The sequence below is a fragment of the Eutrema salsugineum genome, unplaced genomic scaffold (assembly GCF_000478725.1).
Source record: "Eutrema salsugineum unplaced genomic scaffold, Eutsalg1_0 scaffold_6, whole genome shotgun sequence".
In the NCBI taxonomy this organism is placed as follows: Eukaryota; Viridiplantae; Streptophyta; class Magnoliopsida; order Brassicales; family Brassicaceae; genus Eutrema; species Eutrema salsugineum.
In genome coordinates, this window is record NW_006256547.1 from 11,258,760 (window position 1) to 11,275,873 (window position 17,114).

General features: G+C 38.2%; 2 protein-coding genes across 3 annotated transcripts; both read right to left on the reverse strand.

Annotated features, from left to right (window-relative positions):
- Positions 1-7,404: 7,404 nt before the first annotated feature.
- On the reverse strand, positions 7,405-10,193 carry LOC18012656 (protein PLASTID MOVEMENT IMPAIRED 1). Its single transcript, XM_006395941.2, has one exon. It carries the CDS (start codon positions 10,084-10,086, stop codon positions 7,549-7,551), a length of 2,538 nt encoding a protein of 845 aa, XP_006396003.1. The 5' UTR covers positions 10,087-10,193; the 3' UTR covers positions 7,405-7,548.
- A 2,756-nt stretch (positions 10,194-12,949) lies between these two features.
- Positions 12,950-16,867, reverse strand: LOC18012657 (glutamate receptor 3.3). Of its 2 annotated transcripts, XM_024151198.1 has the most exons (7): positions 16,663-16,867; positions 16,257-16,517; positions 14,812-16,169; positions 14,435-14,712; positions 14,282-14,313; positions 13,776-14,182; positions 12,950-13,630 (listed from the first exon to the last, which is right to left on the reverse strand). In XM_024151198.1, the coding sequence occupies exons 2-7, from the start codon at positions 16,510-16,512 to the stop codon at positions 13,148-13,150; spliced, it is 2,814 nt and encodes a 937-aa protein (XP_024006966.1). In that variant the 5' UTR covers positions 16,513-16,517; positions 16,663-16,867; the 3' UTR covers positions 12,950-13,147. The 2 variants fall into 2 exon arrangements, with proteins under 2 accessions (XP_024006966.1, XP_006396004.1); XM_006395942.2 differs by having other exon boundaries at positions 16,257-16,867.
- Between the last annotated feature and the right edge of the window lie 247 nt (positions 16,868-17,114).

The following is a 17,114-nucleotide window of genomic DNA, read 5'->3' on the forward strand; positions in this document are numbered from 1 at the left end:
TGAAAAACTTTAAGGAAAATGCAAAAAGTGTAGATAATGCAAGACTCATGAAAAAAAAGTGGTTAGAAAGGGATGAAATCCTCCCCCAGACTTAAATCACACTGTCCTTAGTGTGAAACAAGTCAAGATTGGATGAGAAAAATGCATAGTTAATCGAATTGGTAAGGCCAAAGAGAACTTACCTGGATTTTCGATGCTGGTGGAGATGAACCGGATTCTTTCGAAGAGGTTTGGGAAGGTGATAGGTGGTGATGAAGGTGGTGGAGGGTGATGAATGAGGTGGAGTGGGAATTGGTGAGGTGGAATGAGGTGAAGTGGGTGGTTTGGGGTCGGGTTTGATCTCAACGACCATTTGCCGCGGTCAGAGGTAGCGCGACCGCGGCAAACCGGTGCTCGGCCGCGGTTAGAAAGACGCGGCCGCGGTTAGAAAGACGCGGCCGCGGTCGACCATACGTTTCCCGCTGTCAGAACACCTGCGACCGCGGGGGCTTATCTCGCGGCCTGTTCCTGCTTCTCCTTGGTTCCTGCCGGGCCGAGCAGTCAGGGACCATCCTTCTTTTTGGTTTTTTCGGGTTTTTTGATTTTTTTGGCTTTTTTTTGTTTTATAAGAAACACCTGAAACTAAGAGAAAGAAAAAGAAAAAGATCAATAGAAAAAGAAAGAAAGATCCTAAAGAAAACAATACCTAAATGGGTTGCCTCCCATTAAGCGCTTCTGTTTAGTCGTTTAGCTCGACTTTTGATGTTGGACGTGGCTTAGTCCAATGAAGAAGACCTTGTCCTGAGACAAGTCTTTTTCGACATCTCCTTGCTTTGCCTAGCAGGTTCTTCGTCACTCCAAAGTTCTTTTTCTAATTCTTCTGTTGCAGAACATTTTCCGGCTTTGCTGTTGAAATCCTCCGGTTTGGCCTGTCCATTATAGCTCCGGAAGTTGCTAGAAAAGACCATCCGAGAATCACTGGATATGTTGCGTCTCTCGTCTCGACAATGTAGAAGTCAACAGGCCCTATGCAATCTCCTATTCTCAAAGGAATTTCGTGAGCTGTTCCTTGAGGTATTGCATTGGAATCATCAGCTAGACTAATCTTTGCTCTAGTCATGCGCAGGTGTTTAATACCAAGTCTCAAAGCGATTTACCAACCTTTCTTAGGGTTTTGCGGAAAAGAAAACGTGTGCCTTCCCCGGCAACAGCGCCAAAAACTTGATGTGGTGTGTCGTGAGGGTGTCAAGTTTTACCCTAAATGAAATCAATAGCCGCAAGTGCACACTTAGGGATCGAATCCACAGGGAAGGAGGATCTTTCTTGCAAAAACCTTTGAAAGAAATATAAAGTAAGGAAGTCTAGAACCAAGCGAGTTTTGTGAGGGTTTTGGTGGTGTGTTTAAAATGTAAAAACGAATCCTAAAGAGAAATTATGGGAATTAAAATGACCTAATAACTAAACTTAACGAAAACGGGTAAAAACGAGAAAAACGGCTAAACCTAATTGCTTAAATGAAAATCGATTGAAAGAGTAAATAAACTAGACTAAAGCTTGAATGAAAATTGGTGTAAATCTATAAGAAAGAAATCGCTGGGGTTCAGGGAAGTTTTCTCAGGGGTACGAACGATTCAAAACATTGCTAGAGAGTAAATTTGATAAGATCTTAGCTTAAACTTTTCGAACTGGAGTCATTAACGTATGAATACGCCACTGTCGTGATCATAGACAACTATCTCTCTCAACCCTGACCAGTAGGTTTCCACTCTGGCCCTGGAAAAGAAGAGATGCATTATGTTTAAGACTCGTCATCATTCACAAATCGCCCATAGGTAGGTTTCCACTCCTATGTTTGTTTTGCTCTCCCAAACTAGATCTGACACCGGATGAACACTTTCGTGTCACCAAGCATCGGGATCAGATTGTCGTTCATGACGCTACTCTCATGCAGTAAAAACGAATTCAGAAGAAAAAGTTCTAAGATTCGGCTCAATAGCCAATAGAATCCTCACCGAACATATAAATCCCCATCGAAAATCCCTTAGACCCAACAATAAAACTACTCAGACATGATAAACAAAATCAAAAACATAGTATTAAAAAGTAGAATAGAAACCGAAATTAAAAAAGAAAGAACAAGGGTTCAAGAGACAAATCTCTCTCTCCCTAAAACCTAAAACTTAAAAAGTATTCTAAAACAATAAGAACATATGAGGTCATACGAATTAGGGTTCCTAAAACATGTATTTATAGTGCTCAAGACATCTCTAGGGTCTAGGGTTCCGGAATCAAGGCTGGGAAAATGATATGGGCTTCAGAAATGGGCCTTCGGAGTCGGAATTAGCTGGCCGCGGTCGAGAAGTGCGTGACCGCGGGAAATGGGTGGCTGGCCGCGGTCGGGATGGCTGTGACCGCGGGGATTGGTCTGTTGGCCGCGGGTGGAAACGCTTGTCGGCTGGTTTACGGGACATCTTGCTCTTCGCGTATCTTTTGATTGAACCGTTGGATTGCCAAGCTGTAAAGTGTGCTGGAAAGCTGATACTTCCATCTTTAAGATCTCCAAATTTGAACTGGATCAGACGGTGAGAAGGCCTTCAATCGGGGGTGAACTTCTGACGGTTTGACTCTGAGCTGAAATCTGGTTTTTAATCCATTTTGTTAAGTTTTTCCTTAAGTTACCTGAAAAGAGTCTTGGAACTACAAATACTAGAAAAACGTAATAAAAATAATTAAAAGCAATTAAAAACATAGAAAAAGTATTTCAAAACGATCCAAAAAAGTGGTCAAAATACGGTGTTATCAGTAAGTCTTTATAAACTTTTAAAAATAAAATTTCCTAGAAAAAAACCTTTTTAAAAGAGAAAAGAGGATTTTTAGATCAAAAAGAGTTTTCTCTTCATCTTCCCCAACAAGCTTGGAGATTTTGAGAAAAGAGCAGTTTTCAAATATTCTAATTTCCATTCAAATTTTTAACCCTATCTCACTCTTTTTCAAAGGAGATTCCAAAGCTATCATTATCTTACACTTTCCTCAAGGTATGGATCCAAATTCTTCACTTTTTCACATGAACTCAATTTTAGGATTTCTCTAGATTCACTGGAAATTCACCTTAGGATTATTTAAGATAGTTATTGAGCTTAAAAATAGACTTCTGGGTTGTTTAAATTCATATTTTAACACCTAGATTCTATGAATTTGAGATTTTCTAAATCTAAAATCTGGAACACTTAAAAAAAGTCCATTATGGTGAAGCTCTATTGTCTAGCTTTGTTAAATCTAGAGTGATTAGTTGCTATGACTAGGTAACCTACTTAGATTTCATATAATAATCATCAAACACATCTAATTTTGAAAATTCATATGAAGAACATCATAAACCCGAAAAATAGTCATGAACTCCCTGATTAGCTTGTTTGCCTTTTGAATATGTTTGTAGATGATGTATAACCATCATTGCTCATAAGAATTGATTCAAATTGCAACCTTATTCACTTGGTTTCTCGAGAATTTGTATTTGTTTTGCAGACTATGGAACTTTCGCGAGCACGTCTCATACGCACAAAGAGGAGTGCACATGCGAAAAAGCCTCATTCCTAGGAGACATTGGATGCTTTGAATGAGACACATTTGAGCAGTAGAGCTCCTCTGGCCAACTTCATATCTGCACAAAAGAAGATCATCACAGAATATAAAGGAAGGACCTCTACATCTCGCCGAGTAGCATCACCACCTCGCAGCATCATTTCTTCGTCCAGGACTAGAGTGAAGTTTGTTGGACAGGCTCTTGATCTGAACATAAACTACTTAGAGCAGCTTGAGAAGCTCAAGATCTAGCCTACACCAGAGATTGACTACTCCACTCTAGAAATGCTTGGAATCAGAGAAGATGTGGTATGGTATCTTGATTCACTTGGACTCAGATCTTTTATGGAGCAGAGCTTTCCAACATTTGAGAGCTACACTAAAGAGTTTCTGGCTTCAGTCACCTTGTGCTACAAGAAGAAAGCCAATCCAAGAGCTCTAGACGATACACTTTCCTTCTCTATTAAAGGACTTATTAAAGAACTTTTTCTTCTAAACTTATTTTTAATGCATGGAGTATCGTCATGAACTATAATCTGATTTAGGTTCGTAGTGTTGCGAAAGTTTTCATTAGGGGCTAGATCTAGTTTGAGAAGAGTAATTCTGCCATAGAAGTGGAAATCTACCTATGAGTGAGTTGTGAATATAGATGAGCCTAGTGCAAGATTTCGTACACTCGCTTCCGGAGCCAGAGTGGAAACCTACTGGTCAAGATCGTTTTTGACAGTTGGTTATGATGACGACAGTGACATCGTCATACCTTTGAGCTCAAGTTCTAAAAGTTTTAGGTAGGATCTTTTAAATTACCTTTTAGCAATGTTTTGAATTGTTCATACCCAGAGATAATTTCCCTGGAAACCCAGCATCTCGTATTTATAAGTTTACTTCGATTTTTATTCAAACTTTTTATACTAGGTCATTTTACTTTCCATCCAATTTTCTTAAGTCTATAGATTAGGTCATTTTTAGTTTTAATCGTTTATTCCTTTTTCCGTTTACTTTAGGATTTACGTTTTTAGTGACACCCCAAAACCCCTTTTAAATATTTATTAGTTTTAAACTTCCTTGCTTTAATCTCTTTCAAAGGTTTTTACAGAAAAGATCCTCCTTCTATGTGAATTTGATCCCTAAGTATTACAACCGATTAGATTTGCATTTGCGGCTTTAATTGATTCTATTAAGATAAAACTTGTTCCCGCACTCACACTACATCAGATGACCAAAAATTACCAATAAAATTTACCTAAAATCTCTAAGGAAGACACAAACTTATTAACAAAAATCTGGTCACATTTTACTATGTTAAACATAATTTTATCTAATTTCTCGAATTTATAGATCTACTGTTTTACATCTTATGTGATATTCATTATCAATAGCACCAGACAAATATCTGAGAGCTAGACCAACACAGACAAAACATAGCAATGACTGAAGATACTGGAAAATTCTAATGCGAAGGGGGATTCTATGATGTTTGTTTTCACAATTTGGAAAATCTTTGTCATTTAAGATATGTTTGGAGCGGGGGAGATAACGTGCACTACAAACATGTGTGATTGGTTTTTTAAGAAGAGTATTACGTCATTGTAGTGCAAGTTGAAATTTGTTTTTTTATTCGGCGCTAAAGCTAACAATTTCTATAAGTAGTTGATAACTTTATGTGTCCATGAAAATTTGCTGTTAGCAAAAATAGTATTCTTTTTGGACTTTGGATCCACCACACTATTTTTAAGAATTAATATATTAAAACAAGATGTTAGCTTGCTCTAATTGTCTCTTACAGAAAGTTGAAGTCTTGATTTTTTCTCTCTCTTTGCCATTTGTGGAAGAATATATCTAATTTTGTTACAAAGTCTTTGTATATAGTTTATACAATTCAACCTTAATTAAAAGGAAATTCAGAAATAATTCAATAACTAATGTGCAACTCAATCATAATCATATATCAACAGAATTTTTTTGTATTGAAGTATTAATGTTCTTAGACTGTGCACACAAACAAAACGACTCTTAATCTATTAACAAAAAAAGAGAAGAAGAAAAAAGCTTGTGTGTATATACATATGTTTTACAGGTCAACCTTCGTACAGGTAACAGGCACCTTGAAAATTATCAGTGTCGATTCCATGGGTGATCATCATCATCATCATGAGTCTTAGACAAGGAGAGCATAGTGGTCTCATCGTCATACTTTATCCACTAAGAGAGTTTCCATGGTTACTGCCATTTCCTTTTAAACTGAAGCAGCCATTGATGGTAACTTCTCTAACTAGTTCTCTTCCACTTCCACGGTTTTCCACTCTGTCCCATTTTCTTCATTGCTTCCATCTTTCTCTTCTTTTCTAATAAAGAAGCTGATTCTCTCTCCAAGACATGCACTATACACTGCCGATATAGGAATCAACAGATCCCAAATTGTAACGATGCATTCCAACTTTAAGCTCCCATCTTTTTCTCAAACAATCCAAAACCCAAATTGGCCAAAACACAAAACACACACACAAAAACAAATTTCAAACTCAGGATCGGTTCGTAACAACCAACCATTTTTGTTGACAGATCCAACTGCAAAATCATCTAGAATCCACCGTCATAATTTTGAGATGTACTAAGACCGATCTCGTTTCTCCTCTACTTGTAATTATGTGAAAGATATTAATGGCTATACAAACCGTGAACAAAGAGAAAGAGCGAGAGAATCCGAACCTGAATCCGTAACTGATCTTATCGTAGTCTGGAAGAGATCTCCCACCTGGCTACAGAGTCCACACCTGTTTTAAAAAATCAAACACACAAGAAATCTAATTAGATCTAACTTGCAAGCTTTACAGGTGGAATTGAAACGACATGTTGTGATCAAGATCTAGGCGTATGTAATCTCACATCTCAGGTCTGGGATACATTCATCAGCATCAATAATAGCACAGAATTGAACAGAGATGAATAAATCTTAAACATTTAGATCCAATCAAAATAGGAACATACTTAGGAAGCAGACATATTTATGATCTGCACATGAATTTTATTTTTAAATAGTTATTATTACGAATTATAGAACTGTTAATTCATCATTTTTTTCTTAATTTTCTTCATTCCCATCTTTATATTTTCATAGTTTGTTATCTTCATTTTCTGTTTTTTTTCCTCATCTTTCACGTTTTTGTCGATGTATTTTTCAACATTCCTCTTTATAAGCTTTGTGCTCTTTTTCCTTTTATTCTTTATTTCTTTTTTTTTTTCATCTTCCTCTTTCTCTTTCTCTACGAGTTCTACTTCTTCTTCTTTTTCCTCCTCTTCTTATTCTTCTACTTCTTCTTCCTCCTCTTCTTATTCTTTTACTTCTTCTTTTTCTTTCGATTTTTTTTATCTTTTTTTTTATTATTTTGTTTCCTGTTTTTAATAATCTGGTGTATGTATTCTTCTTCATATACTTCGTCCATCTCTATCGTATTTTTTATGTTTTGATTTTTTCTTCTTCCTTCTACTTTTTATTTTTGTTCATCATCTTTTGCCTTATTTTATATTTATTTTCATTTTATAAATATTCTTCTTATGTCTTTTAATAAAAAAAAATGTATATATATCTATTTAGTATTACTATTTTTTTAGTTATTATAATCTATTTTTCAGGTTTTTATTTACACCAAGATTTTTTGTATTTTATTAACGACGATTTTGATTTTGTCGGAAAATTGACGATAATCCCATTAACAATGTTTTTACAATGAATATGCATGGTCATTGTAAACGGGATATTTTCTTGTAGTGTCATCATTTATTCTCAGTGAGTGAGAGACGAGCTAGCACAGATTTTTTTGTTTTTTAAAATAAAACTAGTACAGAAATTATTCATTGTATCTCTCGTAAGTGTTATTTCTTGTATTATTCTGTTTAATATAATAGTAAAAAGCGGAAAATGGAAAGAACAATATACCAACTTCAGATAACAGATGCATATTATTGTGTAATGTGAATATCTCAACCTTAGCTATGCAACTTAACATCAGGGTTCCGTATCGATTTGAGCCACATATCCGCCATAACTCTGGACGACAAGCTCCACAACAATTCTTCTTCGTCTTCTTCCTTCTCTTTTCTCTTAACAATGCTCTTCTTCTTCCCTTTCTTCCCCATTCCATACTCCACAAGCCACTGTGCTGCTGTCAACCTCCGTTTCTCCGCCGCATTCCTTTTCAGTCCCCCAACATGCAAACTACCAACCTTTAACCCTTTCTCCTCCTCTTCGGCCTGCACTGCCACTACGACAGTCCCTCCCACAGCTTCATATCTCCTTGTCGGATCTCGTAGCTGCACCGTCGCCAGAACCGTCAGCGATTTCTGCATCCGATTCTCCTTGAGCCACTCGTCGAGTGGAATGGTCGATTCAAGTGGATTCCGTTGACCTTTAGCAGCAGACACCTCGAAAGGAGCATCTTCCTCCATCATATCAGCTTGAATCTTTAGTCCTTCAATCACCATTTCCTCTAGCTTCTGTAAAGAAACGGCTAAAACCTCCTCTGCCGAATTCAGTGGATTCTCCTCCACGTTCCAAATTCCTGTCATTATCCTCTCCCTTCTTCCGCTGTTCATTGCATTAGCCATCGTTTTAACAGCTGCGACCGTCCTAGCTGCGCTAGTGTTTGCTCGCTCTTTGTTCCTCCCTTGTATAATCGCTGAAGCTATTCCTTCAAATGCCACTTGCTCCCCTGTTTTCCCCATTAGCTCGTCCATCGCCATAAGTGAAGCTATCTTCGAGTCAAATTCCTTACCCGAACCCGCCATTCTGTGAAACAATTCGAATCCAATCGCTGATCCGGCTTCTGGTAGTACAACAATCTGTTTCGAGATTTGCATCACGAGTTTAGGAGATTCTTTCCTTATGACCAGTGTGTCAAAAGGGTTCATAGAAACTAAGTAACCACCGTCTCTGGTCTGAACAACGCAACCTATGCCTTTTCCGAGATCTGAGAGGTAATTCTCAGATTCTACTTCTACTGATTCGGTAGACCGCAGCTCAGAGATCTCCATTTTGTGCTGGTAGAATTTGAGATTCTCAGTTTCTTCATCTTCAAGCAGCTGAAGGAACTCTTTTGTCACTGTCTGTTCCTCTTCATCTAGTCTTGGTGACTCTGCTTCACCTTCCGTTCCATTACTATCGTCTTTCATCATCGATTCAAGCGCTTTGATTTGCTTTGCAATCGAATCTAACTCAGTTAGTCTCATTATGTGCCGTGGATCATCAATATTAACATGTTGTTCCTTCGGCTCAACGGATCCTTCGCCCATGGTACCATCGGATTTCTCAGTTTCTATGTCGTCATCAAACTCGACTCCTTTGTCCACAACTTCAAAATCATGTTCCTGATCATCTCCTTCATCAATAACTTCTTGATCATCTTTAGCTCTCTGTTCTGTTTCCTCTGTTTTGTGCCCGGGTTTCTCATCGGGTTCATCCAGATTCAAATGCTCAATTCCTTGAAGATCCGATGCAGACTCCGCACCTGTAGCTGGGGTCCAAGCTTCGCTGCGGCTCATCATCTTAGGGCTCGGGACACTAAACGAGGTTTTCGATTGCTTCCGCCCAAAGGAACCAGAGAAATTCTTAGATTTACTGCTCGGTTTTATCCCTAATTCACCTTGCTTACTGTAAATGCCAGCTCCACCGTCTTTCTCCATTATCTGAAACCCTAATCTCAGAACCAATTCACCTCCTTTCGCTTTACCTGAAAGCCCCCAACTCATATCCCATTGCCTAACTCTAGCTCCTTCGATACTCATCTTCTCCACAGACTCTTGAATCAATTCGCTCAAATCCACAAAATGTCTTCCAAACTCCAGCTCTTTAGCGTCCACGGCGAAAAGATAAACTAAAAACGGACGAGCCTCGAACTTGGCCGGAGCACCTTTCCCGTTCGCTGGCGAGTAGTAGACGTGACATTTGATAAACAGGGTCTCCTCGAAATCTGCAGATCCTTGAGAAACCCGACACGGCATCGTCTGGACGGCTCCGTCTTTCGTTTCCTTCTTCCTCACGCAAACCCCTAGTCTTAGGCCGTTCATCGACGCCGGTAGATTCTGCGCCGCCACGACCTCGACCGATAACAAACAGCTCAGCTTCTGCATTCCGATTCGGACCAACCCGCGAATAGGTTTCCAATTCCATATCCCTTTTCTCTCTTCCTTTACATTCGATCCCAATATTGACGACTCCTCTGGTCTCTTGATGCTTCTGTTCTGATTCGTGTTCAGACTCTCTTCCTCCTCTACCTCAAGCTTCGGTCTTGAACGCCATGGAGACAGCGATAAACGCCGAGACCGCGGTTTCGGTACAGTCACATCTTCGGCTCGTCCTTCATCGGCAGACGTCACGAGGGACGGAACGGAACTGCGAGGGAGAGCGAGAGAATTAGTTCTCCGACCAACTGAAGCCTGAGGTTTTTGGTAAAGGTTTTCACTTAGGGTTTCGAGTTCAGCGAGAAGCTGCGTGTTGGAACTCCGGCTACCGGAATATTCAGCTGCCATGAATTTGGGGTTTTTTTGTCCCTAAAAGGATAAGGAGGATGAGGGTTTAATTGGGAAATCAAGAATTCGTTTTTTTTTATTTTGTGAGGTGAGAATTAGTGATAGGTTTTAGTTGTTGGTACAATCCCAAATGGAAAAATTTATTAATTCGTGAAGGGATTGGATGAGGATTGAGAATGTCGTGGCCTTGTGTCTGAGCTCTCAAACACTGAAAGAGACAACATCTGGTCCCAGATAATTTAATTGTCACGGTCTGGTTTCGTTCAACGTTTCAGATCGTTAGCCCTAAGATAGTGTGTGGTTGTTAGAGTTTGTGAGATGTTGGTATTAATTTACTCTTTATTTTTACCGTATAGAACTGGTATAACTACTGAAAATGTTAATTGCGGTTGCAGTATCGCACCCTTCTGGAAATTATCCAGAACATTAATGATCATAATATTAATAATTTTGACCTTTTTTCATTTATTAAAATATGTAATTTCTAATTTAAAGTATGTCAAAAGGTTTTTATTTGTTTTTACATATACAAGAGTGGTATCCAAAGAAATTTAAAACAGCGTATTTTTCAAATTATAAAGAAAATAAACACTAGAATAACTTCACAAATACATCACTTTGTTAAACTAACATAGTTCACATACATTCTAACTAAATTAACCTTATCGAAAGTCTGTTTTTTTTTGTTTACATAATTTCTTAACTATTTTTAATTTCTTAAAAAATAAAATTCTTAAACCTTTTCATTTATATCTTATCGAGATTTAATAACCTAATTCAAAACTTTTCGATTAAAACACAATACCGGACACGCAATTTGTTTGCGATAAGGAACGAAGTCGAGATGTAATTTTTCCACTGAGTTTTTACGAAATCGACCTGTTCTGCATCGTCTTGTTGTTCTTCCGGTCAATACAGAGCCTGAAGCTTGCATCGTTTGGTCAGAATCCTTCGTCTTCTCTGGTAAGAATGTTTCTTTGTTCGTCAATTTGTTCGTCGTTTCGTTTTCTCCCTTTCTGACTGTTTTGCGTTATTAACCGGAGAAGATTGTGTCTGTGTCGGCCTTCCATACATACATTATGAAGAATGTTCCTCAAAACAACAAATTGTCGATTGTGGGGTTTATACGTTGAAGATTAATGAATGTTTGGCTCTTGAATGTGTCATGGAAGTCCTTAATGATGGATCTGTTGTTGGGATTCAGATGAAATATGAAGCTGCGATGATGCAGGAGTTACCGGCGAAATGGTTTACCGACACACTTCAGCTGAGATGATATAACTATACTTTGATAGGACCATATTTTTGTGTTGTTGATGGTCCTTTGATAATTTGGTAGATTGGTCGCATGGACAAACCCTCCCTGCAAACATGATATTAGGCTGATTTTGTAAACTAAATGCAGGTTTAAACCTAATGGTAGATTTATTTAACAATTGGTAGAGTTGTTATATTTTCTAAGAGTAAACTAACGGTAGAGTTGTTTCAATTAATCTCTAACGAATGGTAGAGTTGTTATAATATGAATGTTATGAATTAATGGTAGAGTTGTTATACAATTGGAAACCTGAATGGTAAGTTTTCTGTAACCTATCATTGTAACAAGCCAAATGTTGTATTTATACGCAGAAAGCACAGATTCAAACCGATACAACGGTCAGACAGATACACTGTTTCATAAACATTTAATAATTGTTTCATAAGAATGGTAGACTGATGTACTTGATGTATAGTAGACTTGTATTACCAAACAACTCTATCAACATTTGAGGCTCCCAAATGAGTTATATATATATTGTATTACCAAATAAATTTATTTTTAAAAATAAGTATACCACCCGCAAATATATCTATTACATCTTCCCATAGATCTATCACAAATCACATGTCCCTTCAAGAATTTTTAAATCTAACACAAAGAAAATAAATCTACTAGTACAAAACAAATCTATTATATTTAAATTTTTGAAGAATAATTCTATTTTTTTGTCTAACAAGTCTACCGTTAAATCTAATTAAGTCTACCAATTTTGATCAACCATACCCCATCAAGTCAACTCAACTTCATTATATCTACCAGCTCGTGATAAATTTATTTTGATTACCAAGAAGTCTATCAAATAAATAAAATATCTACCAAGAAAATCAAGTTTACCATCTCGTTAAATATAAGTCTATCACCATAAGTCTACTGATGCTGAACAAATCTATCAACATCTACACAAATCTACTTCCGAAAAATAAGTCTACATACCGAAATTTTTTTAAATTTACCACCAAAATTAAATCTACCATTAAGGATGGTAGACTTTTATTTTTGACGCGTGATTGTTGCTATTGACATAGAAAAAATAATAATAATGATATTATTGTAAATACGTTTTTTCTCAACAAAGCTTGGTGATGGTACAATTGGAGTTTTTATAAGTGTTAGGTTTATTGTACTAATTTCGAGAATGTTAGGTTGTTTTACTAATTTTAGAATTTTGTAAAGCTAAAATGCAATCCTCCTAATTATAAATGGGGTAGTTTTCAAATAACCAGAATAAAAATAACTCCTGGAAGGCTGGAATAAAAAAAAAAAACAAGAGGTCATCAACGAGAAAACCTCTCAGTAAGAACCACCGTTTTGAGTGATTTATAGCAGCAAGAAACTCTAGAACGAAAAGAAGCCTCTCAAGTCGCTCTGACTATTTTAATCCAGATTTTGTAGGGTCAACAGTGAGTTAGAGAATTGTTTTGTAACAACCATAGTAGAGGATTATTTTTGCTGATTGCAAATATACTAGTTGAGTAATAAAATGACCGATTTCCCCATAATGAGCCTTTAAAATAAAAAAAAAAAAATTTGCAAATATAGTGTTAACTCGTCCACACTTCTTTTAAAGGACTCAAAACCTCCTCCTAAGATTAGGATTACAGTTTTGCTCAAAAGAAAGAAAAAAAAAAAGATCAGCATTACAGAATTAGGAAAAACATTATTTGAATATAATTTGAAACTAATCAGTTTTGAATCTTTTGATGTTGTAAAATTATATCTAAGTCTCGGGTAACTACCCTTTCAATCTAATGGGTTTACCGAATTAAAGCTTTTTTCTCTGTCGAATCCTCGTGAATGTCTTGATCCCGAAGTATCGTTCACTGATCCATCGATCTTTCTCTTCTTGCTTCCTGCCTTAGAAACGTCTTCTCTCTCATCCATGAGCGACAAGAATCTCTGCAGACGAGTAGAACGCAAGGAGGAGGAGTCATAATTCTCTCTCCCAATGGCATCATTTTCCTCACTGGGTTTTGCATTATAGAGCTGACGGATGATCTGAACAAAGTAGAGAAAGAGAGCGAGGACACACGCAACTCCGCATATGAGAAACAGCCCCCAGAAGCTTTTCAGGTGAAGCCTGTCTGATTCGAGCTCTGCGTTCTCTAGAGTGCACGCATTCTTCATTAGCCACTTATCGTGGATCCTCTGCAGATCTCCGTTCTCTGCCAGCTCCAAGATCGCTGTTGACAGATCTATTGCTAGAGGAGAGTCTCTAGGAAATGCCTAAGAAAAAACCCATTCATAGTTAGGAGATGATCATAAGAAATTAAACACACCAAACCAAAATCTTTCAAACTGAACAGAATGAACCGAACGTACTCATAATTAACAAGCGCCCACAAAGCAAATGCATTTGGAAGATACTTACAAAGCCCCAGCCACTTTTGGTGAACTCCTGACCGACGATCCTATAGGCGCAATTGCTGGAGAGGAAGAGTTCGACATAGGGACGCTCATCCACAATTGCAGCAACACCTCCTTTGCGTGGTCCATCTTTTAAAGCCTTGGCATAGGCTTCAGGTGATCCAAGCGGAACAAGCCGTGACTCTGATATGTTGAGCTCATCTCTCAAATAACGCTCTGCAAATGAACCCACCTGGTACCCGATCCGTTCATCCATTTCTCTAAGGCTGTCAATGCCCTTGATGGGCGAGGAGAGCTGCTGAACCGTCAAGATCGATGTGAGACTAGCCGTGTAGCTCGAGTTGATTATTAGGACAACGAATAGCCATATGATCAGAACCAACCGCCCAAGTGTACTAACTGTGTTCTCTCCTGCGATAAACCAAGGGAAAAGGCTCGTGTCAGAAAATGCCAGCAATCACCAGTGAGATGGTAAGTTTTCTATTCTCTTTTTTTTTTGTTTCCACGTACTATGCGCGAAAAACATGGTTGAGAAGCTAAACCTGCAGACATCAGAAAAACAGTTAGTGGATCAGCCTAGGAAAACATGAAGTTGATCGACCTCCTACAAGATAAAATGGGGTTTGCGTTTTCTTTGTAACTCTAAAATATAGTAAAACTGACCAGAGGATTGTGACGCATTGTCTCTTAGGTGGGCCTCTGAACTCATCGTTAATCCTATGCTCCAAGATCCAAACAACAATGCCGACAAAGAGAAAGCAGCAACCCGTGACTGCCCACATAAGTCGATTGAAAGGTCGGAGAAAAGCCCAAGCTCCTGAATTCAGTTTCTTAAAGGGAGCAACAACAACTAGTCCAGATGCTGCATACGGTTGTGTAAAATCTACAATCTTTGTCCGGTTTGTTACGATGGCAACATCACCCACTACCCCATCGAAATTCTGCAGTAATTTCATTTTAAAAGTAAGGAGCAATGAAAACGAAACCAAAAACTGTAGCGGAAAAAAACTTATACTAGAAAGAATGTAATGTGCACTCACACCAGTTGTTATCATCTCAACCATATGCGTGTAGCTCGGATTCTCCTTTCCATCTCCATAAGGAAAAAACTTGACAGGGACTGCGTAAGGTAAAAGGTTCACTGCAGCTGTGAAAACATCTATGCAGAACCCTTTGAACATATTTTCGGTTCCACGAATCTGTGACACAAATTCCTTGTAACTGATGCGACGAGGCACGCCAATCTTGAGCTCTTTCCCATTGTTTGAGAAAACCCATCCGCGTGGCTTTTGGAACGTTTCTCCTGGCCAAATAACATGCCTTAGTTTCGGACTTGTTGTACCAAAAGACATATTTGGTTGCTTATTTGTGTAGAGTGACTCAGGTGGCACAATTGATAAACCAGAATGATTCGACCAGTAGCCTATTTGGCGAACACCAGTTCCCGCCACATTTATAATATCATAAACAGGGCGGATCCGAGACCTATCTGGAGTGAACTGAAGCAGTCCTGTTAAACCGACCATATGCGTTCTGAGGATATCTTTAAGCAGAGTTTCTCCACCATCAAAGACGGTCATTGCTTCTAAGTTGAGGTTTCCGCTTTTCCCCACGGCATCAAGCATTGAGTCATTCGAAAAAGATATTTTCCCACCGTGTTTGAAGTACTTATCTAAAGCACGTGCTAAGACCAGAACCGAATCATAAGCATAGAGACCATATGTGTGAAGAGCCAAAGGAGCGCCACGTATCTTACGCCACCTCGAGAAAAACTCCCGCTTCAAATTCGAATCAGGTGTGTGCGGACGTAGAACAAGAACACCTTGAATAGTTTCCAGCCTCTCAGCGGGAAGCGGAGACAAAGAGTCAAGAGTAGTAGAAAGCCAATCCGTAGCAATCCAAACATATCCATTTCCCATCATTCCAAGATACTTGGCCTCCTTAAAAACCGCAAAACCCAATTCCGAGTAGACATGAATCACAATGATTCTAGGCTGAAGCAACATGATCTTAATAAGTATGTTCATGATCTCATTCTTGTTCGCCACATTATCCGGATGTAAACCCGCCTTGTAAGTGATTCTCAATCTCCTACTTGCAAGCTTATCGTTAAGCGCAGCAACACCATTCCTTCCATAATCATCATCCACAAACACAGCTATTACTTCTTTCCAACCGTAGAAGTCTACAATTGAAGCGATAGCATCCATCTGGTATAAATCGCTCTGACTCGTCCTAATGAAATACGGGAATTGGAGTGGCGACATTACAGGATCCGTTACAGCAAATGAGAGAAGAGGCACACGTAGTTGGTTAGCCATATGAGATATCATATGAGCAACTACAGAACATTGAGGCCCTATGATTCCAACTATGTCCTTCTCCATAAACCTCAATGCTACAACAACAAACAAATTCATTTACCAAACAAATCAACAACTGAAACATCCCAAAATAGTGATGACATCTCTCAGACAAAATGTACCTTCAACCATGCCCATAAAACCACTGCAATTGGAGTTCTGCATTGAAACCTGAAGATGTGTTCCTCGAAGGATGTCGGGATTTGAATTCACATCTTTCACTGCCTCATTAATCGCAATCTTAGCAACTTTCCCGATCACCGAATCGAAACTGAATATTGAACCGATTTTAACAACTGTTGGTTTCCCAGAATATCCTTTTCCGAACAATCCAAGATAGAGACAAGACAAGAACAACAAAGAACAGAGCTGTTTCATCTTTGCTACAAAGACAGGAGAGCAACAAAGAAAGATGCTGACTTTTTAGAAGTTAATAAAATTGACCCATCGATCGGAAGATAATTGTGATCAAGTAGGACCAAGGAAACCCAGAAATTGTGCGAATTAAGTGAATCGAACGAATTACACCTTTGATTTTTTGTTGCTTATGAAAGCCAGCTAAAGTTTTCTGCGATTTCTAATGAAATTTTTAAACCAAATATAAGAGAGAAAAGAATTGAAGAAGAAGAAGAAAGGGGCAAGAACAAAGTGACGGAATCAGATTCGCTGATGAAGTGAAGTTAATCCCAACCTCATATTCTTCAAAGAACTATGGAAGCAGACATTCACGTGTCTCTTCGCTTCACTTTTTGCTTGGGACCTTTTTAATCTTGGCTCTCTTTTCTTCCTTTTTTTTTTTGGTTAACCGTTCGGTTCGGTTCGGCGATTATCAGTCAATAATCCGTTATAAATTGCGACAACAATAATGTCACAAATCCATCGCAATTAGTGACTACATTATAACACAATTGTCACATTCTGATTTATATTATGACTTTTTTTCTTACTGAATTCTGTTACCGAATATTTCTATTTTACAT

Excerpts from the sequence above, each read along its gene's own strand:
- LOC18012656 (XM_006395941.2), bottom strand. The coding sequence starts at position 10,086 with ATGGCAGCTGAATATTCCGGTAGCCGGAGTTCCAACACGCAGCTTCTC.
- LOC18012657 (XM_024151198.1), bottom strand. The coding sequence starts at position 16,512 with ATGAAACAGCTCTGTTCTTTGTTGTTCTTGTCTTGTCTCTATCTTGGA. Across the intron at positions 16,170-16,256 it reads TTTTATGGGCATGGTTGAAG|CATTGAGGTTTATGGAGAAG; the intron begins GTACATTTTGTC and ends TTGTTGTTGTAG. Across the intron at positions 14,713-14,811 it reads TTGAGATGATAACAACTGGT|AATTTCGATGGGGTAGTGGG; the intron begins GTGAGTGCACAT and ends AAATTACTGCAG.